This window comes from Hemitrygon akajei, chromosome 31 (assembly GCF_048418815.1).
Source record: "Hemitrygon akajei chromosome 31, sHemAka1.3, whole genome shotgun sequence".
NCBI classification, from domain to species: Eukaryota; Metazoa; Chordata; class Chondrichthyes; order Myliobatiformes; family Dasyatidae; genus Hemitrygon; species Hemitrygon akajei.
Genome location: NC_133154.1, coordinates 18,186,976 through 18,212,208, shown reverse-complemented (window position 1 = coordinate 18,212,208; position 25,233 = coordinate 18,186,976). Strand labels below are relative to the sequence as shown.

The following is a 25,233-nucleotide window of genomic DNA, read 5'->3' as shown; positions in this document are numbered from 1 at the left end:
ACCTTTGATGCCCTGACTAATCAAGAACCTGTCAACCTCCCCTTTAAATATACCCAGTGTCTTGGCCACCACAGCTGTTTATGGCAATGAATTCCACAGATTCACTACACTTTGGCTAAGGAAATTCCTCATCTCTGTTCAAAATGGACGTGCTCTATACTGAGGTTGTGCCCTCTGGTCCGAGACTCCCTCGCTATAGGAAATGTCCACCCTATCTAGTCCTTAGAGACCATTGTGATAGCAGCCCACCGAAAGGCCCCAAACTTTCTTTCAAACCTTGTGTTGCTTTAGCCAAACAAGCAACTCCTCGCAATGATTGCAGCGTGCCGGTCTTCTCCCCTTAGTCTTTTCAAAGAAAGCAGACCTAGCCTCTAATCTCTTGTAAATGTGATTCCTTGCCCTTGCTGTTTTTCCCACAAATCTTCCCTAGTTCCTCTAATGCCTTCACATTATTCAGTCACAGTTGTACCTGGAACTTCAGCTGAGGTGGAGCTAGTTCAGCACAACTTCCCTGGTTTTATCTCTGACTCTAATGATAAATCCCAGAATTATGCATCTCCCTTTCTAAACCTTTTCTGACACTTTCATGTACCCCCAGTTACCTGCACCTCTTGTACAGCTGCATCCTGCCTTCTCTATTTCCTTTCTGCATTCATCCCACCAAAATGCATCGCCTCTCATTACTTGGCATTAAACTGTACCTGCCATATGTCTGCCCATTCCACCAGCCCCTGCAAATATCTTACTGCAGTTTATCACTATCCGCTTCACAGTTCACAAAAATACAGGACAATACACCTCAGTACAGGCCCTTTGGCCCACAATGTTGTGCTAACTTTTAACCTACTCCAAGGTCAATCCAGTGCTTCCCGCCCACAAATCCCTTAATTTTTAACAAACAAACATTATCTTTATTTTTCACATGTACACCAAAATATCCAGAGAAGTGCGTTGTTTGCATTAAGAGCCAACATGGTCCGAGAATGTGCTGGGGGCAGCCCGCAAGTATGTTTCCGGTGCCTACATGGCATATACAATTTACCAACCCTAATCTTTACGCCTTTGGAATGTAAAAGGGAACCCACTCCTTACAGACAGCAGTGGGAATTCAACCTGGAAACGCTGATGCTAAAACGTATTACGTTAACTGCTATGCTACGTTGCCACCCAGATTTGTCTTTAATTCACATGCTTTTGTAAGAGTCTCTTAATTGCCCCTAATGTATCTGCCCCCTCCCACTACCCTTGGCGGTTCTTTCCATGCACCTACCATTCTGTGTGTTTTTTTTAAAAAAAAAGCTCTAACATTCTCCCCCCCCCTCCTCCCCCCGTACTTTCCTCCAGTTACGTTAAAGTTCTGCTTTCTCATACTAGCCATTTCCGCCCTGGGATAAAAGTTGCCGGATGTCCACTCTAATATGCCTCTTATTGTCTTATAATGAGGAGGTTGTAAGGAAAGGTTGAATAGTCTGGGATCGATCTTAATGGAGCTATTAAAATAAATTGAAATAAGCAATTTGGCAAATCTCTGTCCCCCTCCCCCTCAAAAGAAACATCCACTACAACGCTCCATCTCATGTTCTCGGTATTTATTGCTCATCTATTTGTTTTTTCTTTTTGCATTTGCACAGTTTGTTCTGCACTCTGGTTGGGCGCTCTTTTATTGATTCTGATATAGTTGTTATTCTATAGATTTATTGAGTATGCGCACAAGAAAATTAATCTCAGGATTGTATATGGTGACATACACAGTTTGTACTTTGATAATGCATTTACTTTGAACATTATTGTTTTTTCGGCCAACTTCATAAGCATGCTATCAGCTATTCATCAGTTTGGCTCAGAACCTTGCTAAGGTACACCTTGTCAAAAGCTTTGGAAGTCCGTCTACATCACATTGAATGTATTGCCCTCATCCACTGGCTACCTCATCAAAAAAAATAGGCAAATTAGTTCAACATGATTTCCCCTAAACGATTAAGTACTAGTTTGTCTTAATTAATCAGTTTTGCTCCCGGTGTCTGTTAATCCTGTTTTTAATCAGTATTTTCCAATGGCTTTCCCCATCCTAAGGTTAAAATTTATTAGCTGGGCTTATCCTTACTTCCCTTCCTGAACGCTCCAGAGCTCTGCCCCTGCACTCCCTCCCCTCCCCTCCCTCACACCTCATTCCCATATCTAAAGAGCATCAAAAGATTATGGTTGGGGCCCTACTCTACGATTTCATTCTACCTCCTTCAGCACCTTAGAGTTGATCCTGTTCTGTTGCCAAGTACACCAAACTTTTCTCATATCTCCATGGGATCAATGTTTTTTAATGTATCCACTGTCTCCAAAAGTAGTGGCATTGGGTTGTTTTCCTGACCAAACTCTGTAACGGGTGGTCTGTCGTAGGGATCACTGCTGGGATCTTTGCTTGCCATGTGTATGTGTCTATAGTACGATACGTTTGCTGATGGTATGAACGTAGGTGAAATTGTAGACACTGAGAAAGTCCAGCCCAATATACAGAGGAACATTGCAGCACAGGAATGGATCCACAGTGTCTGCAGTGAACATGATGCTAGATTCACACTCAACCACAGAAATTGGCTTTCCAATTAATTAGGTTGATGATTCTCTTTAGCTAACATCAATTTTATGATGTTGTGATCACTATTTCCTGATGAAAGTTGGTGCACCTGACCCAACTCTTTCCCAGAACTAGATCCAGCAATGCCGCTTCCTTCACCATTCCCCATTTCCCGTTTCCCCTCTCTCACCTTATGTCCCTACCTGCTCATCACCCCCCCCCCCCCCCCAAACCGGTGTTCCTCTTTCTTCCATGGTCTTGTGACTGCTCCTATCAGATTCCCCATTCTCCAGCCCTTTTATCTCTTTCGTCGATTGACTTCCCAGCTCTTTACTTCGCCCCCCTTCCCTGCACATGCTGTACTTCTTCTCTTTCCCTAACCCTGCCCACCTTACTCTGACTTCTCTTCCTTTCCAGCCCAGCCCAAACTGTTGACTGTTTACTCTTCCTTAGACGTTGCCTGGCCTGCTGAATTCCTCCAGCATTGTGGGTGTGGCAATGCCTCCTTCCTTCAGCTGGAATATATTTCTGGACACATTAGAAATAATATCAATATTGTCTCAGCTTACATAATGTAATTAAAGCCCGCATTTTATAGCCACTCTAGATTTTGTATTTCCTTGTAATTTGTTCAGTGACCTGTAAAAAAAAATACACCCAGCTGTGTTAATGTTTCTGTTACTTCTAGACTTAAACAAGTCTCCAGCACAGTAATATTCTGCCAGATCAACAGTGTACGCTATCCTTCCTGGATAATCTGTATCCATAAATATCTAATATCCAGTCCATCCGCTTTTTTGAGGAAGAGAATGACGGCATTATGTTCCCATGTGGCTGTCTTTTTCCATAGATGGCAAACATCTACACGATCATGTATGTGTGTAGTAATTAGTTCTGTTTTCAGTTCATTTCTTCCCTTCATTCTTAACATTTCTAAGTCAAGTTTTTCTAAGGCAGAAATCTTCAAATTGTTTGGTCAAAGTTCAAAGTAGAATTTTTCAAAGTACATAACGTGTCACCACATACAACCCTGAGATTCTTTTTCCTGTGGGCATACTCAGCGAACCTATAGAATAGTAACTGTAACCAGGATCAGTGAAGGAGAAAGCAGAGTGCAGAAGACAAACTGTGAGGATATAAATCAGTAATAAATACAGGAAATAACGAGATAAAGAATCCTTAAAGTGAGATCTTTGCTTGTGGGAACATCTCAATAGATGAGTGTAGTTCTCCTCTCTTGTTCAAGAGCCTGTTGATTGCGTGGTGGTAATTGTTCTTGAACCTGGGTGTGTGTCTTGAGGCACTTGTACCTTCTACCTGATGGCAGCAGCAAAAAAAGAGGACAGCCTGGGTGGTGGGGAACTTTTGATGCTGCTTTTCTACGACAACATTCCATGTAGATGTGCTCAATTTCTAAGTCAAGTTTTTCCAAGGCTGAAACCTTCAAATTATTTGCAAATCATGCATGGCCGGATCTATAGAATTCTCGGGGACATTTGTGGAATGACAAGTAGTTTAGGTACATTCATTGAAATTAGTTTTCATTGTTTTAAAATGATTGTGGACTTCAGGAAGGGGGAGTCGGGGGAACACACAGCAGTCTACATTGAAGAGCTAGCAGTGGACAGGGTGAGCAGCTTCAAGTTCTTGGGCATCAATATCTCAGAGGACCTGTCCTGTCCTGGGCCCCACCGTACGTATTGAGGCAGTCATGATGGTGTGCCAATAGCTACACTTCATCAGGAGTTTGAGGAGATTTGGTATGTCACCGAAGATTACCAAGCTTCTCCAGATGTACTGGTTGTATACACTCGGGTATGAAGGTACCAATGCAGGAGAACGCATTTGACTTCAAAAGGTTGTAGTTTTGGCCAACTCCATCATGAGCGCAAGCCTCCCCACCGAAGATAACATCTTACAAAGGCGATGCCTCAAGAACGCAGCATCGATCATTAAGGACCCTCACCATCTGGGACACGCCCTCTTCTTGTTACTCCCATCAGGGAGGAGGCACAGGAGCCTGAAGATCCACACTCAACATCTGAGAAATGGCTTCGTTCTCCCCCCAACCCCCTCCCGCACCAGCTGCCATCAGCTTTCTGAACAGTAACTCACTATCCTCTTTTGCACTGTTTATTTTGTTTAATTGTAACTTGTAGTAACAGGTCGACCACCTGAAAGCCGGCAATCACTAACTCGATTCCACTGCTGGTTTGGGCGTAGTTTTCGCTGGCCTAATTTCAAATCTCCCCTGTCGCCATTGTTTTGGTGATATCATTAGCAGGGTCAGTTGTGGCACAGTCTTTAAATGAAGCAAGTCATTCCTTGTGTTATTCTGTATTTATTTTTTTAAATCCTTGCTTATCTAGGGATAAAGGAAATGATTCTCATGGTGTAAAGTATTAACACCATACGTTATTTATACAAGATAAGGTAAATGTTCTGAAAACATTTGACAGTGGTGTGTCTGTAAAAAGCATTTGTGACTTGCATAACATTGGCTTTTCCACAGTTTACGATATAATGAAACAAAAGTTGCTCCAGTTCTTTAACAGCAAATTTTTTAAAAACATGTGCACAAGGAAAACAATGGAAGATGTTCACAACTAGATAAAGTTCTTGTAAAGTGGTTTAAACTCCATGTCAGTGACGGTGTAGAACTGTCAGGGTAGTGAAGTTATTTCATGAAGACTGATTTACGAGTATGATTGCAATGAAGGGTGGCTTCAGTGCTTCAAGCTGCGACTTGACGTAAAATTTCATGCAGTGTGTGGTGAAAAACGGCCAGCAGCCAAGGAACCAGCTGCTGGGTTTGTTGACGAGTTCAGTCAGTTAGTTACTGATTGAGAATGCAAGTCCCGGACAGGCCTACAAGATGGACGAAACTGCCTTGTGTTGCCCTATTAACCTACCCACCTGTGATTCAGCAAAATCACTAATCCGGCCCCAATTCCAGACTTGTGGTGGGCTACCTGTGATTTGTTACCCCTGCACCCAAGACAACAGCTTTGACGACATCTGCCAGTGGCAGTAAATCTGGTTCTGAAAATGCACAGCAATCCTTAGCAAAGAATATGTTCTACACACAAAGTACTCTGCAGATGCTGTGGTCAAATCAACACGTACAAACAAGCTGGCTGACCTTAGCAGGTCGGGCAGCATCCGTGGAAACGAGCAGTCAATGTTTTGGGCTGAGGCCCTTCGTCAGGACTGAAGGAGGAGGGGGCAGGGGCCCTATAAGGAAGGTGGGGGGAGGGGGGAGGTGCCAGGTGAAAAACCAATCAGAGGAAAGCTCAAGGGGTGGGGGAGGGGAAGCAGGGAGGGGATAGGCTGGAAAGGTGAAGAAGGAATGTCGGGAAAGCATTATAGGTAGTAGAAGAAGGCAGAATCATATGAAAGATATGTTCTGTCTGGTGAAGTATGATATCACAGATGGTTTGTGATGTCATAATAATGGAGTGATGTCAGAATGAATACTTCACCTCGCGGTAACCAGCTATGATTGGTGTTTTGTTTGAACATTAGCTTCTATGCAGACTGGACCTCCGCAATTCCTGTGGTTATTTTGTATGTACTACGTTCTCCACTGCGCTGGGTGGATACTGTGGAGCTATAAGGTATTTTTCGTAAATGGATATATTTGGGGGTTTTATGAGGGGTACTGGGGTTAGAAGATTGCCATGGGAGTAGTTGCAGTTACCCTATTCCCCAGGGCTTTTGGGCTTTCAAGCCAGCTGAAAGCTTCCATATTGCCTGTTCAGTGTTAGTCACAGACGAGCTGTTAGAGCTTATACCAACATCATGGGATTGTAGTTGTCAATTCAAAGTGCAGTACAATTACTCTTATCTCTTTCACCAATCGACTTTCTAACTCTTAACTTCACCTTGTACTTCTTCCTCCCCTCCCCCACTTTCTTACTCTGACTCCTCATCTCTTTTTTAACCAGTCCTTTCTTTTCTTAATCTTTTTATTATTGTTATTAATATCAGCAAAAAAAATAATACATAGATAATGGGATTACAAACATACACTTTCAAACTAAACATAAGAGAATACATAAGCAATAATTACAATATAAATGAGTATTCCCAAATCATAAACAATACAATATACAAATAAACAAGTCAAACCTAGGTATATCATAATATATATTTTTTTAAAAAGAGAAAAAAAATTATGCAAAAAAAAACTAATCTAATAATCTAATAGCTAATAGAGAAAAAAACAAAAAAGAAAAAAGAGAAAAAGAAAAAAAAAGAAAAAAAAGGGCTGTTTATAATATCTCACAACAATAGAAATTCATCAATGTCATCAACTCCGATCCTCTCAACATATATACAATCTAAACTGGAAAAACAAATAGGCTTGGAACAGGGTCATTTACATCATATGAAAATATTGAATAAAAGGTCTCCATATCAAATTTAATAGAAGTATCAAATGCCGCACATCTAATCTTTTCTAAATTTAAACATAACATAGTTTGAGAAAGCCAATGAAATAAGGTAGGAGGATTAATTTCTTTCCAATTCAACAAAATAGATCTTCTAGCCATTAATGTAAGAAATGCAATCATTCGACAAGCAGAAGGGGATAAATGGAGTGAGTCCATCATTGGTAAACCAAAAATTGCAGTAATAGGATGAGGTTGTAAATCAATGTTCAATACCGCAGAAATAATATCAAAAATATCTTTCCAATATTTTTTCAAAAGCGGACACGACCAAAGCATATGAGTTAAAGACGCTATCTCAGAATGACATCTGTCACAAATAGGATTTATATAGGAATAAGAGCGAGCCAATTTATCCTTGGACATATGAGCCCTGTGCACAACTTTAAACTGTATTAATGAATGTTTAGCACATATAGATGATGTATTAACTAATTGAAGAATTTTATCCCAATTCTCAATAGGGGTAATAAGGTTAAGTTCTCTTTCCCAATCATTTTTAGTCTTATGAAAGGGCTCTGAACGTATCTTCATAATTATATTATAAAGTTTTGATATTAGCCCTTTCTGAAAAGGATTTAGTTCAAACAAATTTTCCAAAATACCTGAAGACACAAAATTTGGAAAAGTAGGAAGTACAGTATTTAAGAAATTCCTAATCTGTAAATATCTTAAAAAAATGAAATCTAGGCAAATTATATTTATTAGATAATTGCTCAAAAGACATAAAACAATTATCTAAAAATAAATCGGAAAAACGTAATAATCCTTTAGTCTTCCAAGCTGAATAAGCTTGGTCTATAATAGAAGGATTAAAAAAAGCAATTGGATACAATAGGAATATTTAAAACAAACTGAGTCAACCCAAAAAATTTCCGAAATTGAAACCATATACGTAAAGTATGTTTAACTATCGGGTTGTCAATTTGTTTCGGCAGTTTAGAAAGAGCGAAGGGAAGAGAAGTCCCTAAAATAGAACCCAATGCGAATCCTTGTACAGAATTAATTTCCAAGTTCACCCAATGAGGGCTAAAAGATATATCCCAATCCTTTAACCAACATATCAAATATCGGATATTAACTGCCCAATAATAAAATCTAAAATTAGGCAATGCCAATCCACCTTCCTTCTTTGCCTTCTGTAAATGTATTTTACCTAACCTAGGATTTTTATTCTGCCATATATATGAGGAAATTTTTGAATCAACATTAGAAAAAAAAGATTTCAGAATAAAAATTGGTACCGCTTGAAATATATATAAAAACTTGGGTAAAATAACCATCTTAATGGCATTAATCCGACCAATCAAAGATAGAGATAATGGTGACCACTTAGTAAACAAACATTTAATTTTATCAATTAAGGGTAAAAAATTAACCTTAAATAAGTCTTTATAGTTTTTTTGTGATTTTAATCCCTAAATAAATAAGAGAGTCATTAACTAATTTAAAAGGTAAATTTCCATAAATTGGAACCTGTCTATTTAAAGGAAACAATTCACTCTTATTAAGATTTAATTTATACCTGGAAAAATCACTAAATTGAACCAACAGTGATAAAAATGCAGGAATGGATTTCTCAGGATCAGAAATAAATAATAATAAATCATCTGCATATAAAGATAACTTATGTATATCTGTCCCACGCTTAATGCCAAAAATGTTCTGTGATTCTCTAATAGCAATAGCCAAGGGTTCTAAAGCAATATCAAATAATAATGGACTAAGAGGACAACCTTGTCTAGTACCCCGAAATAAACGAAAAAAGGGAGATCTTAGATTGTTAGTAAGCACTGAGGCTACTGGAGTATGATATATCAGTTTAATCCAGGAAATGAATGTTGGACTAAAATTAAACTTCTCAAGCACATAAAATAAGTATGGCCATTCAACTCTATCAAATGCTTTCTCCACGTCTAATGAAATAACACGTTCTGAAGTGCTATGTGAAGGAGTTTAAACAATATTCAATAATCTCCTAACATTAAAAAAAGAATAGCGATTTTTAATAAAACCGGTTTGATCTTCCGAAATAATTTGGGGTAATACTTTCTCCAACCTGGATGCCAGTAACTTGGAAAAGATCTTGGAATCTACATTCAATAAAGATATTGGTCTATAGGATGCACAGTCAGTAGGGTCTTTATCTTTCTTCAGTATTAAAGAAATGGAAGCTCTATAAAAAGATTGTGGCAAATTGCCCAATCTAATTGCTTCTTCAAAAACCCTGCATAGTCAAGGAGAAAGAGTAGCGGAAAAACATTTAAAGAATTCTACTGTATACCCATCTGGACCTGGTGCTTTCCCAGAATTCATAGAGGAAATAACCCCTTTAATTTCTGCATCCGTAATAAGAGTTTCTAATATTGAAAGATCATCTGATGATAATTTTGGAAAATTCAATTTCCCAAGAAAATCACACATGGTATTACGATCATTAGGGAATTCGGAATGATACAGGGAGGTATAAAAATCTTAATGGTTTATTTATCTCATCATGGTTAACTGTCAGATCCCCATTCTGCTGACGGATCTTAGTAATTTGACGTTTAACCAAAGCATTCTTCAATTGACTAACTAACAGTTTACCCGATTTATCACTATGTATATAAAAATCAGATCTGGTTTTCATTAATTGATTTTCAATCGAAGATGTAAGTAATAAACTATGTTCCGTTTGAAGTTCAACCCTTTGTTTGTAAAACTCCTTGCTAGGAGTAATCGAATATTTCTTGTCAATCTCTTTAATTTTATCAACCAATAAAAGAGTTTCCATCTTGATGCGTTTTCTCAGACCAACAGAATAGGAGATAATCTGTCCACATATATATGCATTAAAAGTGTCCCAAAGTGTTCCGCAAGAAATATCATCCGTGGAATTAGTTGAAAAGAAGAAATCAATCTGTTCCTTCATAAATTTAATAAAATCCGGATCTTGCAATAAGGTAGAGTCAAATCACTATTGTCTAGCACTAGAAGCTGTATCCGTAAATTTAATAGAAAGTTTTAATGGAGCATGGTCAGAGATGGCTATAATATCATAATTACAACCAATTACCGATGGAATAAAACAAGAGTCAATAAAAAAATAATCAATTCTCGAGTAGGAATGATAAACATGTGAGAAAAATGAAAACTCTTTGTCCTTAGAATGCCGAAATCTCCAAATATCAAAAATTCTATTATCAATCAAAAAGGAGTTAATACAAGAGGCCGACTTATTAGGTAAAGTCTGAGTAGATAAAGATTTGTCCATCAAAGGATTTAAACAACAATTAAAGTCACCACCCATTATTAACTTATATTCATTTAAATTAGGTAAGGAAGTAAATAAGGACTTAAAAAAATTGGGACAATCAACATTTGGAGCATAAACATTAACCGTAGCAACCTTTTTGTTGAAAAGTAAGCCAGTAATTAACAAAAATCTACCATTCGGATCCGAAAAGATATCATGTTGGACAAATGCAATAGAGGAGTCAATAAAAATTGAAACTCCCTTTACTTTGGCATTCGAATTCGAATGATACTGTTGACCCCTCCAAAACTGAAAAAAGCGATATTTGTCCTCTTTCCTCATGAGTTTCTTGTACAAAAATAATATGAGCATTAAGTCTTTGGAATACTTTGAAAATCTTTTTCTGTTTAATCGGATGGTTTAAACCATTAGTATTCCAAGAGACAAAATTAATATTCTGAGCCATATTTCTGAAAGCAACCCTTTGGTATATAAAGGGTTAACCAAATTATGAACTCATGTACCCGGAAGAGGAACAAAAATAAGGGGCGGACCTGGAAGTGACGACATAGCGGACATTTTTGTAGTTCAAAATCAGCCCAAATGAAAAAACTAAAAAAAACTAGAATAAAAACCATAAGATTTAGAAAAAGACCTCCCACCCCCCCCACCCAAGAAAAAAAAAGACAATCTCAGCCAGAGATAGGCCAAGAAAAAGAAAAAATGAAACTAACTCTACCCCCATGTCAGTAGATTAAAAAAAGATCCACCCAAACTGTAAAGAAATAATAATCACTATACTAAAACCAAACTTCTTAATATAATTAATCGTAAAAAAACCAAAAAGAATATAATCACTAATAACTTATAAATCAGGTTAAAAACCCAAACACCAAAACACATTTAAACTGTGATAAGAGGTGCATTATAGGAAGAAGACGAGAGACAAAAAAATGGCGAAATAAAAAAAAACCAAAAATATTTTAGAGAAGAAACCGCCATCTTAGTAAAAAAATAATTGACCTTCTAAGGATTAATAATAATAACCAAAGTTAAAGTACAGTGGTTGATGTAAGTAAAATAACAAGATTAGTAAGTCAAAAAAAAACTTTAACTGGAGTATAAAATATAAAGTAAACCTACAACAATAGCCAAAAACAAGACTGTTTTTGGAAATAAAAACCATCTTGCACGATCAAAATCACTCATTTATTAGGAATGAGGATCCATAGCAGTAGGGAAGTTCTCACTCAGAAATCTTCTTGCATCAGAAGTTGAAAGAAAGACCTGCCGTGGAGCATTTGGAGGCGATATTCTGAGCTTCGCAGGGTATAAGAGCGCAGGCTTTAGATTTTTCTCATAACATTCAGACATCAGAGGTTTAAAAAGAAGCCTTTTCTTCATTAGCTCTGGACTAAAATCTTCTACCAAACGGAAATTGTGATCTTGAAATTTGACCATCCCTACACGCCGAGCCACACGAATAAGTTGCTCTTTAACATGCACATAGTGAAATCGGACAATTACAACCGGTGGTTTAGCTGAAGCACTTGTTGATCGATGCATAATTCTGTGAGCGCGGTCGAGTAGCGGCGGACTATCTGGAAATACGGAAGGGAACGCATCCTTTAAAAGTTGGGCAAAGTACTTCGAGGGGTCCCCTTGTTCAATACCTTCCGGGAGACCGAGTATGCGTAGGTTCTGTCTTCCGGACCGATTCTCAAAGTCAACACTCTTGGCTTTAAGTGTTTCCACTTGTTTAATCACCGAAAGTAAGTTCTGCTCCAGTTTTTCAATTATCAAATCTCGCTTCCGAGCGTCTTCTTGCAGAGTTGCGATTAGAACTTGCTGCTGGTTAACTACTGAATCCGTCTTATCCATATAATCTTGAAAAGCCTTTATATCTTGTTTAAAAATTAGTCGTTGTTCTTCAAATTTTTCATTTAAGACCTCCAATAACAATTCTTAAGTTAATTTCGTACGTTTAGGATCAATTGGCTTTTTCCCGTTTCCGTTAGGATTTTTTCCAGTTTCTCGCGCTTTAGATCTAAGGGCCATTTCTTCAAAAATTCACAATAAATTCTTAAGGATAAGTCCAAAAAAGTAGCAAGAATCTTTTGGTGTAGGTAAAAATAAGTTAAATAAGGGTGATCATAGGTTTAAAAAAAAGTAAAGGTTATGGAGCGAATCTGAAAACAGTGCTCACTCCATGAGCGTCTCCTGCTGACTCCTAACCAGTCCTGATGAAAGGTCTCATCCCGAAATGTCGATTGTTTACTCTTTTCCATAGATGCTGCCTGGCCTGCTGAGTTCCTCCAGCATAATGTGTGTATTACTTCCGTATTGTCTGTCAGTATTAGTCACAGATGAGCTGTTAGAGCTTATACCAACATCGTGGAATTGTAACTGATTTTGGCCGTCTTCAAAGTGCAGTACAGTTACCTCCATTGGCCTCTCTGACTGCAGCATCCAAGCAGGACAAAGGGCATCATTACGTGCTGGCTCTAGGTCAAAGAAGGAGAGCATGTGACTTGGAAAAACCTCGTCCCTGGATAAAAATCTTGGAATCTTATACCCAGCAGCACTGTGGGAGTATCTGAAGCAAAAGGACTTTTGTGGTTCAAACAGGTTGCTCACTGCCACAATCACGAGGACATGACCGTGCCTGAGTTCTCATCTTGTGATGATAAATACACCAAAAGAAAATTTGGCCTTGATGCTATGTGCAGTTAAAGAAAGTGGTGAAATTGAAAACTTTGAGCAAAGTGTACACCACCATTGTAATACTATAGAGAAAGACATGAGAACATAGAAAAGCTAGATCTAGTTCCTTCTAAAAGTTCTGATTTTTTAAAAAAAAAAAAATGTTTTCATTCTGAAGTATTATTCTGCAATTCATGATGAAAATGAGGTTAGTGAAGCTACATGCACACGATGCTGGAAGAACTCAGCAGGCCAGGCAGCATCTATGGAAAAGAGTACAGTCAGCGTTTGTGATGAGTTTAGTGAAGCACCATCAGGGAGTGAATCAGGTAAATATGAAGGTAGTGGGATTGGTAGAAATGTTGGTCAGATTGCGTTTGACCCTGCCTTGCAGCTGTGGGGCTTCCTAGGTCCTACCAGGACCCCTGCTGCCACCAAAAGGCTTTTTCCTTGTTTTTAATGTCTCTGATCGGGGAGATTTAGTCATATTTGAAAAGATTTAAACTTTGTCAACATTTGTTTTAAAGAATAGCTTTAGTAATGAAATTTAATACAACAGTTATTAATTAGAATAAATATTTTGAGCCTGTTAACTGATGACATTCGACTATCCCATTCAAATAATTAAGGTGTCTCTCACAAGTCATCTAGTTATGGCTGGTTTAGAGCTGGTGGGCGGTTTTCAGTGCAGTTAAGAGGTGAAGGGAAGGCTAAAGATTCAAGATGGCTTGTTGCCATGCCTCAGTACACAAGTGTAAAGGAGAACAAAACAATTGTTTCTCCAGATCCAATGCGTCATTTAAAAAAAACACAATAAGCACAAATATAAAAGCAATCCTCTAAACAAAATGTACGAGTAATTATTGGGTGGGACTTTGTAAGCGTAAGATTATCTTGCCAGCCACCTGTTTGCTTGTGTATAAAGTGACGCTAGGTGCAGGAGAATAACTAATAGGCAAGAAATGATAAACTAAACAAGTGACTCTTGGCAGAAGTGAATCTCCTAGATGGCTGTAGGGCTTGAAAACAGTAGGACAGTGTCTTTGTCAGTGTCGTCGGTATGAGGAGGGAGTTTAAGTGTAAAGAGGCAGTTCATGGGGAGAGCTGAAGAATGATACGGGGCGGGTGTGGGATGTGTTTTTGGGTGGAGGCTGGTGATAAGCCCTGATGAAATGGAGGAATGCTTGGCCAAGGAGTGGCTTTGTTTTCCCTGCCAAACCTGAAACAAACTTTCCCACCTGGTTTACCTGGGACGCCCCACAGGCGAACTCATTCCCATCACTACGCCAACACTGGCATCCTCGATCCAAGCAAAGCGCCCAAGGTCTCACCCAGGCGCCTCTTCCTCTGGCCTAGGGGGAGTGCTCGTGCTCGTGCTCGTGCAAACCTGTGGCATATGCATCAAGAGCAAGGTTCAGAGTGAAACTTATTATCTGACTATATACAGGTCACTTTACACAAGCCTGAGTTTCTTTTACCTGTGGGCATACTCAGCAAATCTATAGAACAGTAACTGTAAACATCAGGAACAAACTGTACAAATCCAGATATAAATAAATAGCAATAAATAATGAGCATGAAGTAACAAGGTAAGAGTGCTTAAACGAGTGTAGCTACCCCCTTTTGCTCAAGAACCTGATGGTTGAGGGGTAGTAACTGTTCTTGAACCTGGTAGTGCAGGTCCTGGTGGGACTCTCAGATCACTTAACTGTAATGTTAATCCTAGCGTACGAACCAGTGATCAGATGGGTCAAACCAGTTCTAAAGGTGGTGAGAACCTGACCTGAGGGGGCAGTCTTTGATGATACGAACTGGAGAATGTTCAGGGAGATTGCTACGTACGGCAACCAAGCTAACGTCGAGGAATATGTGGATTCTGTGACCAGCTACAAAGAGGAGTGCATTGAGAACGTCACTGTTACGAAATGCAGCTGGGTGTGGGCAAATCAAAAGCCATGGCTTACCGCAGAGGCCCATGCCAGGCTGGGGGATCGTGGTGCTGCCTTTAGGTTAGGAGTTCCGACAGCTCTCGGGAAGCAAGAGCTGTGCTTTCCTGTTCCATCAGGAAGGCAAAATGGGAGCATTATCAGAGAATTTCTGCGATACACAAGATGCATGTGGTAGGGAATTCAGAGGATTACAGGCTACAAGCCTACCCTGTGTGTCAATAACCAGGTGCTTCACTCCGAGAGGCTGAATGTCTTCTACACCTGGTTTGATGTCCAGAACAAAGTGCTGGTCAGGAAGGCACCTCCCACCCCTTAGGGAAGCAGACACTCTGTCTGGCTGAAGCTGAGGTGAGGAAGACCTTGCCCAGAGCCAACCCACACAAAGCTGTGGAGGCCGATAGTATACCAGGTTAAGTTCTGAAAGACTGCAGCCTAGTTGATGGAGGTGCTGACGGATATATTCAACATCTCTCTGACACAGTCCACTGTCGCCTCAGTTTTTAAGGTGGCAACCATCATTTCAGTGCCAAAGAAGGCGACAGTAACCTGCCAAAGTGACTGTCGTCTTGTGGCATTAGCACCAACCATTGTGAAGTGCTTTGAGCGGTTGGTCATGGAGAGCAATTAGATCCTTTCTCCTGGATATTTTGGACCCGTTGACCCTTTCCAGTTCACTCATCACTCAAACCGATCCACTGATGATGCAATAGCCTCTGTCCTGTCCCACCTGCAAAATGGAGTCTTGTATACCAGACTGCAGTTTATAGTCTTCAGTTCGACGTTCAACGCCATCATACCCTAGAAACTGTCCTCGCTGGGTCTCAACACCTCCCTCTGCAATTGGATACTGCACTTGTTAACAGTAAGGCCACGGTCGGTCCGCGTGGGCAGCAGTGTCTCTCATCCCATTACGCGGAGCACTGAGCCTGCAGCTGTTCACACTGCTAATGCATGACTGTGTCATCGGATGCAGCTCAAACAGCGTCAGCAACTTTTCAGATAATGCAACAGTGGTTGGTCTTATCAAGAACAAAGATGAGACGGAGTCTAAAGAGGAAGTGGAGCGGCTGGTGGATTGGTGTGAGAAGAACAACCTAATCCTGAGCGTGGAGAAGACAAAGGAAATCGTTGTGGAGTTCAGGAAGGTGAAGACGAGCCATCCCCTCTGTGGATGCATGGCTCTTTCATAGAGACTTGAGTGCACCAAGTTCCTGGGAGTTCACATCAGGGATGACCTCATCTAGTCCCTTAATATCACCTCTCTGAACAGGAAGGGACAGCAATGCCTCCACTTCCTGAGAAGATTGAGGCAAGCGAGACTTCCCCCACCCCCACCCTCCATCTTAACTGCATTTTACAGGAACACCCTGACAAATTACATCCCCATCTGGTCTGGGAGCAACAGAGGATCAGACCGGAAGTCCTTACAAACCATAGAACCATAGAACACTACAGCACAGTACAGGCCCTTCAGCCCTCCATGTTGTGCCGACCCATATAATCCTTTTAAAATAAAGTACTAAACCCACACTACCCCATAACCCTCCATTTTTCTTTCATCCATGTGCCTGTCCAAGAGGCTCTTAAATACCCCTAATGTTTTAGCCTCCACCACCATCCCTGGTAAGTCATTCCAGGCACTCTCAACCCTCTGTGTATATAAAAAAAAACTTACTCCTGATGTCTCCCCTAAACTTCCCTCCCTTAATTTTGTACCCATGCCCTCTGGTGTTTGCTGTTGGTGCCCTGGGAAACGGGTACTGACTATCCACCCTATCTATGCCTCTCATAATCTTGTAGACCTTTATCATGTCCCCTCTGATTCTTCTACGCTCCAAAGAGAAAAGTCCCAGCTCTGCTAACCTTGCCTCATAAGACTTGTTCTCCAATCCAGGTAACATTCTGGTAAATCTCCTCTACACCCTCTCCATAGTTTCCATATCCTTCCTATAATGAGGTGACCAGAATTGAACACAATCCTCTAAGTGCAGTCTCACCAGAGATTTGTAGAGTTGCAACATGACCTCTCTACTCTTGAACTCAATCCCCCTGTTAATGAAGCCTAGCATCCCATAGGCCTTCTTAACTACCCTATCAACCTGTGCAGTGACCTTGAGGGATGTATGGATTTGAACTCCAAGGTCCCTTTGTTCATCCACACTCTTAAGTAACTGACCATTAATCCTGTACTCAGTCTTCTGGTTTGTCCTTCCAAAATGCATCACCTCACACTTGTCCAGATTGAACTCCATCTGCCATTTTTCTGCCCAACTCTGCAGCCTATCTATATCCTCTTGTAACCTTTGACCACCTACAGCTCCATCCATAACTCCTCCAATCTTCGTGTCATCCGCAAACTTACTCACCCATCCTTCCACCTCTACATCCAGGTCATTTATAAAAATCACAAATAGCAGGGGTCCCAGGACAGATCCCTGCGGCACTCCACTAGTCTCCGACCTCCAGGCAGAATACTTTCCTTCCACAACTACCCTCTGCTTTCTTCCTTTAAGCTAATTTTTTATCCAAATAGCCAAGGTTCCACTTATCCCATGCCTCATGACTTTCTGGATGAGTCTCTCATGAGGGACCTTGTCAAATGCTTTGCTAAAGTCCATGTAGACCACATCCACTGCCCTCATCAATTTCTTTTGTTACCTCTTCAAAAAACTCAATCAGGCTCGTGAGGCACGATCTTCCCTTCCCAAAGCCATGTTGACTATCCATGAGTAGACTGTACTTCTCCAAATGCTCGTAGGTCCTATCCTTAAGAATCCTTTCCAATAGTTTGCAGACCACCGACGTAAGACTCAACGGTCTATAGTTCCCAGGTTTCTCCCTATTACCTTTTTTAAACAAGGGAACTACATTTGCCATTTTCCAGTCCTCTGGCACTTCCCCTGCAGCCAAAGAGGATTCAAAGATCATAGCTAATGCTCCTGCGATCTCTTTTCTCAATTCCCACAACAACCTGGGGTGTATCATATCCGGCCCTGGGGATTTATCAATCTTAAATGTTTTTAAGAAGATCCAGCACTACTTCTTTTTTAATCTCCGCATTGTCCAGCACACAGGCCCACTCTACTTCGACCTCATCCTGATCAAGATCCTTTTCACTTGTGAATACTGAAGCAAAGTATTCATTTAGGACCTCCCCAACCTTCGCCTCCAGGCACATGTTGCCCTCTTTATCCTTCAGCAGTCCCACCTTCGTTCTTGTCGTCCTCCTATTCTTAACATACGCAGAACACCTTGGGGTTCTCCTTAATTCTACATGCCAAGACCTTCTCATGCCCCCTTCGAGTTCTCCAAAGTCCTCTCTTTAGCTCCTTCCTGGCTACCCTATATTTCTCATAAACCCCTCCTACTTCCTGCTTCTTGTATCTAACATATGCTTCCTTTTTCCTCTTGACGAGTGGCCTCACATGTTTCGTCAGCCACGGTTCCCTTTTCCTACCATTTTTTCCTTGCCTCAGTGAGACAAATCTATCCTGAACCCAGCTCAAGTGGTCCCTAAACTTCTACCACATTACTTCTGTGCTTTCCCCTTTGAATATATGTTTCCAATTTACTCTCGCTAGTTCCTGCCTCATCCCTTCAAAGTTAGCCCTTCTCCAGATAAGCTCTTTACCATTTTGTCTTATTTTATCCCTTTCCATTGCTATGCTGAAGCTAAGGGAGTTGTGGTCACTCTCACCAAAATGCTCCCCCACCAAGAGGTCTGTCACCTGACCAGGTTCATTACCCAGAACTAGATCCAGTATAGCCTCGCTTCTCGTCAGCTGGTCTACATACTGTGTCAGGAATCCTTCTTGAACAAACCTGACAAATTCAGCCCCATCTATCCCCCTTGCACTCAGGAGGTGCCAGTAAATATGAGGGAAGTTGAAATCACCCATAACTATTACCCTGTATTTCCTGCATCATTCTAAAATCTGCGTGCTTATCTGTGTCCCGAGGGCTATTTGGGGGCCTATAGACTACTCCCAGCACAGTGATTGATCCCTTCCTATTTCTGACTTCCACCCAGACTGACTCCGTGGACACTCCTTCTGCAGCGTCCTCCCTTTCTATAGCTGTGATAGTATCCCTGACCAGCAATGCCACTCCCCCCTTTTCTACCCCCCATCCTATTCCTTTTAAAACACCTGAACCCCGGGACCTGCATCATCCAATCCTGCCCTTCCTCCAACCATGTTCCAGTACCGGCCACAACATCGTAGTTCCAGGTACTAATTCATGCTCTAGGTTCATCCTCCTTGTTCCTAGTACTCCTAGCATTGAAATAGACACATTTCAACCCCTTTAACTGGCTACAATTATGTTCTGTCCCCTGCCTGTCCTTCCTCATCAACTCAGAACTCTTAGCATCATGCCCTTGTCCTTCTACCTTAATCCCTGCACTCACATTCTGATTCCCACCCCCTGCCAAACTAGCTTAAACCCTCCCCAACAGCTCTATCAAACCTGCCCACCAGGATATTGGTCCCCTTGGGATTCAAGTGAAACCCGTCCTTTTTTTGTACAGCTCACACCCGCCCCAAAAGAGGTCCCAATGATCCAGAAATCTGAATCCCTGCCCCCTGCTCCAATCCCTCAGCCACGCATTTATCCTCCACCTCATTCTATTCCTATTCTCACTGTCACGTGGCACAGGCAGTAATCCCGAGATTACTACCTTTGAGGTCCTGCTTTTCAACTTCCTTCCTAACTCCCTGTACTCTTCTTTCAGGACCTCTTCCCTTTTCCTACCTATGTCATTGGTACCAATATGTACCACGACCTCTGGCTGTTCTCCCTTCTCCGCAGGATATCATGGACGCGATCAGAAACATCCCGGACCCTGGCACCTGGGAGGCAAACTACCATCCGAGTTTCTTTCCTGCGTCCACAAAATCACCTGTCTGAACCCCTGACTATAGAGCCCCTATCACTACTGCCTTCCTCTTCCTTTCCCTTCCCTTCTGAGCCACAGGACCAGACTCTGTGCCAGAGGCACGGCCACTGGCGCTTCCCCCAGGTAGGCTGCCCCCCTAACAGTACTCAAACAGGAGCACTTATTGTCAAGGGGTACAGCCACAGGGGTACTCTCTAGTACCTGACTCTTCCCCTTCCCTCTCCTGACTTTGACCCATTTCTCTGCCTCCCGTGGCCCCGGAGTGACCACCTGTCTGTAACTCCTCTCTATCACCTCCTCACTCTCCCTGACCAGACGCAGGTCATTGAGCTGCAGCTCCAGTTCCCTAACACGGTCCCTTAGGAGGTGCATCTTGATGCACCGGGTGCAGATGTGGCCGTCCGGGATGCCAGGAGACTCCAGGACCTCCCACATCTGACACCGACCACAGAAAACTGGCCTCACACATGTACTACCTCCTTTTGCAATCCACAGCTGCCTCACTTCACCTCGTCCCGTTACCACCGAAGCCCGTTGAGCCAAAGCCCTTTGTCTGCTGCCTCTCACTCCGCTGCCTGCTGGGTATGGCTGCCTTTTTAAAACGTTCACGCTCAACTGGCTGACGTCACGCGCCTGTGCAGTCTGGCCTCTCTCTTCCCCCGAGAACTCAATGTCTTCCTGCTGGAAATCCTTAGGTGCTCTCCTGTTGCTTTCTTCCGAATCAAAAGCTTCTGCGGATTCTTTGCCCTTTTTAAACCGTTTGCGCTCAACTGGCTGACGTTGAGCAGAGGACTGTGAGAACAGCTGAGAGGATCTTAGAGGTCTTCCTAACGTCCAGGAGCACTTATGACGTAGGATCCTTAGTTTTATCAAGGATCCCAGCTGTCCATCCAGCATCCTCTTTGACTTGTGTACAGTCAGGCAGGAGACTCTGGTGCGTAAAGACAAGAACGGTCAGGATGGGAAACAGTTTCTTCCCCCAGGCCATCAGGCTTCTGAACTCTCTGCTGCGTTGTATTCGAAGTGTTACTGGTTAATCTGTTCTGTACTGTACAATATTTAATATTAATGCACTTTAGTTTGTTATCTATGTGTGATTCATCTGTTGATTTTATCCTTGCCTTCATATATTATTGTGTTATGTGATTTACACCCTGGTTTGAAGAAACGTTGTCTAGTTCCTATCGTCATGGCTATCTCTCGAGGTCGAGATGAAGGTCTTCGTTCCGTTTCCACAGAGCGAAGACGCCTGTGCGTGTATTTGTTTAACACGTACTTGCTGTTGCACTCCAAGAAGCACACGATACTTCACAAATCAACCAACTGATTCCAGTGGCATGGAAACCACGACGATTAGAGCTGATGGGTTTGTTGCAGCCTTCATCCGCCTTCACAGCCGTTGAGTTCGAAGTAACTTCATCCGCCTGTTCCACCGTTGAGGTCTTGGTTGGATTGTTCTTCGTCAGGGACCTCACCCTCGACCTTACCACCATGGGTGACCCTACCAGGAGCATAGCTTCAGACGGCATCGCTCTCGGGATATCAGGACTGTAGTTCCTATATATATTATATGGTTATATACAGCATGTTATATACATGTATATAGTTAAATGACAGTAAAGTTGACTTGAGTCCCGAGGCTCCTGTACCTTCTGCTGACGGCAGCAGTGAGAAAGGAGCCTGGCCTGGGTGGTGAGGATCTTTGATGATGGACGCTGCTTTCCTACGGCAACGTTTAATGTAGATGTGCTCAATGGTTGGGAGGTTTTTACCTGCCGAATCCATTACCTTTTGTAGGATTTTCCGCCCAAAGGCAGTGACTTCTCTTGAGCAGCACTATGCCCAGATCAAAAAGGAGATGCTCACTCTCGCGTGGGCTTGTGACCGTTTCAGCTGCAACTTGAAATTGAAACAGGCCACGAAGCCAGCTGCCAGCCGCCTCAGCTCAAAGCACTTGGGTGACCTACCTCCACGTCTGCAAAAATTCAGAATGAGGCTTATGCGACAGTGAACGTGCCCCTGGCAAATCTTTCACAACACCAGACCAGACATACGTCGAGCATGCCATGCAGAAGCTGACTTCGCCCTCATGGAAGCTTTCCTGCATCACCGAGTAAACTGGATGAAACTCTCGCTAAGATGAAAAAGAACCAAATCTACAGCAAGGTCATGTAATAAATACTGTGAACATGGATGGCCAGCTGTTCCAAACGGAGCTTATGAACACAGACCTTCCTTGCTTGATGCTTCCTGCTAAAGAGCTCCAGGCTCACCATTCCTGCTTCTATGCATGCCAAAATCAGATCCACTAAGGACGTCCTGCTTGGTGGTGCAATAATATCAGCGCAGGTCTCTGGAGTGAAGGTTCCCGAGTTCTAATCCAAGTCGGGTTGAGCGTCGAGCTAGCAACTCGGCCTCGTAAAAACAAGAATAGCTCGCCACGGAACCACCGTCGTGACGGTGCCCCAATAACTCCACTGCCGAGTTAAGGGCTATTCTCTCTCTCTCTCCTCTAAGGACAACAAGGCATCAAAATGTCATCTAAGAGCAAAGCAATTCCCTGGTCTGAGCACACAGCTGGGAGATCATATAAAGCAATGTGAAGCACGCAGAGAGTGTACGAAAATCATGCTTGAACCTCTCTTGTCCCGCAGAATTCCCAGCCCTTCCATGGCAAATTGCAGGTGCAGACGTTTTCCAGCTGAAAAGAGGCAAGTATCTTCTCACTGAGGATTACTACTTACAGAATGTTGAGGGGTCCAAGCTGTCCTCTACATCCTCAGCAGCAGTTATACAGCACCTGAAAGCTGTATTCACTCACCATGGAATACCAGAGACACTTGTGTCAGACAGTGGTCCACAATTCAGCTGCTCAGAGTTCAAAGACTTTGCTAGGAACTAGAGTTGAAACACCAGACAAGCAGTCCATAGTACCCACAGCCAAACGGGCAAGTGGAAAGAACAGTCCAAGCTGTTAAGAGAGCCCTACTGAAGGCAAAAGACCCTACCAAGTGCTGCTGGCTTATTGTCCCACACCTCTACTGAATGGCTACATCAGAGCTGACAGTGGGTTGGAGACTGAGAGCAAGCCTTCCTTCCCTTTTCCACCCTTGCATACTGGATTTGGACAAAGTGAGAGGTTTGAGACAACGCAGCGTGAGAAAGCGAAGAGCGTGCATGATCTCGGACACGGCAGAACCTTTGTCGCCGCTCAGGAGTAGTGAAGCTGCTTGGGTTTCAAGGGAACAGTACTCTGGCAGCATGCACCACAATCAGAACATCACCAGGTGAAATCAGGCAGAACAGGCGTGTGCTTGTGAACCTTCGCAGTCCATAAGAGATAGAGGAAGAAATAGTGGCCTGATCCTCATGACGAGGATCACCTTCCTGGGGCGGACGTACCTGTTCAAGAATCTCCATCTGTTTCAACACTTCTAGGAACCTACACCAGATATGGTCATGTATCAGACTCTCAGAGATGCACTCCACAGCCTAAAGGCTTAAGACAAGTGTGGTGAACTACGTATACCTGTCTGGACACGCCCCTCTGCTGACTGCTCCTGTGGCTCCTCCCACTGACCCCTGTATAAAGGCGATTGGAGGCACTGCTCCTCCCTCAGTCTCCAGGATGTTGTGTGATGGTCTCTTGCTGCTGACAGTACTTCCTTCCAGCTAATAAAAGCCTATCGTTCGCCTCCCGTCTCCGAGAGTTATTGATGGTGCATCAACAAGTGACTAAACAAGAAGAGTAATCCTCTCACTTTGCCGGAGTGTTCAGGTAGTCTACCCTATTCTACTCCATTAGATTTGGTGTTTTTTTTAAAAAGGGTTCTAATGTTGAAAACATTTTACAAAACAAGATGGTTCTTTTATTTTAAATTAGTGGAAAAAGATGAAAACAGAGAGACCATTAAAACAACGAGAAACAGTTATAATGTTGGCAATTTTTTAATGATTATCTAAGGAGCTCACGTTACATGCTATGGGTAAGGTGAACTGTTCTATATTCAAGTAGTACAGACCTAGCTTTTTTTCTCCCACCCCCCCCCCCCCCAAAGAAAGGGAGATGTGGTAGTTAATGGGTTAATCCTGTGCTGCTCAGTGAGCTGTTCTCACATGGGAGGAGTGTTATCAATAAAGTTCAGTTGATTGTCCTGCAAGGCTGGTGTGCTCTGTACGATCCCTTGATGTCGAACACACCATTTTGTGTTCCCTTTCCAACACTGTTGCAACTTGGAATGTATGTTTCTCCAGCACACCTGTCGGTCATTTCTGCTTTTAAATCATGTGCACTTTCTGTACAATCTGAGACTTGCTTGTGATTGTCTAGGCTTGTTTGCATAAAGGATGCCTGGGTGAAAGCCAGCTACCCTGTCCGGACCTGTCTGGTGCAACTTCTAATGTTAAAATGCAAACAGTTTGAAGAGGAATTTTCAAACATTTGCAGGTTTGCCACTTCTGGTAATTTAACTTTATCCTATGCCGGTACGTAGCCTAGTTCTCCAAAGTTAAAGTACTCTTCTGAGTGGGGCACAGTTGTTTGCACAGTACTGTAGTAATTTTATGCTTTGCACAGTATTGCCACAAAAAAATCTGAAATTAAACACTTGTCAGGTCAGTATTTTTTCGAGAGGAAAACACCAATAAGTCAAGTTTATTGTCATTTTACTATATACATGTATATAACACATATAATCATATAGTGTATATAGAAACAAGACAATGTTTCTTTGAACCAGGGGTAAAGTACATAACACAATAATTTATGAAGGTAAGGATAAAATCTACAGATGAATCATACATAAATAACAAGTGCATTAATATTAAATATTGTAAGGTTCGGAACAGGTTAACCAGTGACACTTTGAATACAATGTGGCAGGGAGTTCAGAAGCCTAATGGCCTGAGGGAAGAAATTGTTTCGCCTTCTGGCTGTTAGTTTTTTTTCCACATCGGAGTCTCCTGCTTGATGGTAGAAGGTCAGAGAGGATACTGGATGAATGGGAGGGATCTTTGATTATACTAAGGGCCCTGTGCATGCAGCGTTCCTGATAAATGTCCCCGATGGATGGTGGGGAGAAGCCTATGATTCTCACAGTCCTTTGTGGGGATTTCCAATCCAAAGAGTCAAAACTGGCTGGGGCCGGATGTCTGTAATTCGACGTTTGTATTTGTTTGAAGTTATCTTGATCTACTTGCCTCATTCCTGCTGATAAAGATCCTCCCACAAATTAAAGTATTGTCACTTTTATGACATTACTGAATTTCCGGTTCTCTACAGCTTCAAGCATATTTTTCCAGATCTGCTCACTGATCCAAACATTTCCTGTTTCTTGCTCTACCAACTGCTAAACCTCCTGAGTATTTTTAGTTTATGTTTCCTGTGTGGTTGGAACTGCAGACACTCGGGTAAGTGGGGG

At 42.1% G+C, this 25,233-nt stretch overlaps 1 protein-coding gene across 5 annotated transcripts in view; it reads left to right on the top strand.

The window, feature by feature from the left end:
- Positions 1 to 25,233, top strand: part of LOC140719359 (beta-1,4-mannosyl-glycoprotein 4-beta-N-acetylglucosaminyltransferase-like) — a 105,815-nt gene that overhangs the window by 13,252 nt on the left and 67,330 nt on the right. Inside the window, exon 1 of one of the 5 annotated variants that reach the window (XR_012096899.1) lies at positions 22,685 to 23,591. The exons of 2 other annotated variants lie outside the window; for them this stretch is intronic. Coding sequence is in view for 1 of the 3 variants with exons in the window: in XM_073033947.1 (XP_072890048.1) it covers positions 25,188 to 25,222 (35 nt within the window). In the remaining 2 variants the exon portion in view is untranslated. Of the gene's footprint in view, positions 1 to 22,684; positions 23,592 to 25,084; positions 25,223 to 25,233 lie in introns of those variants that run through there. 2 more of the 5 variants (XM_073033950.1, XM_073033947.1) reach the window with 2 other exon arrangements.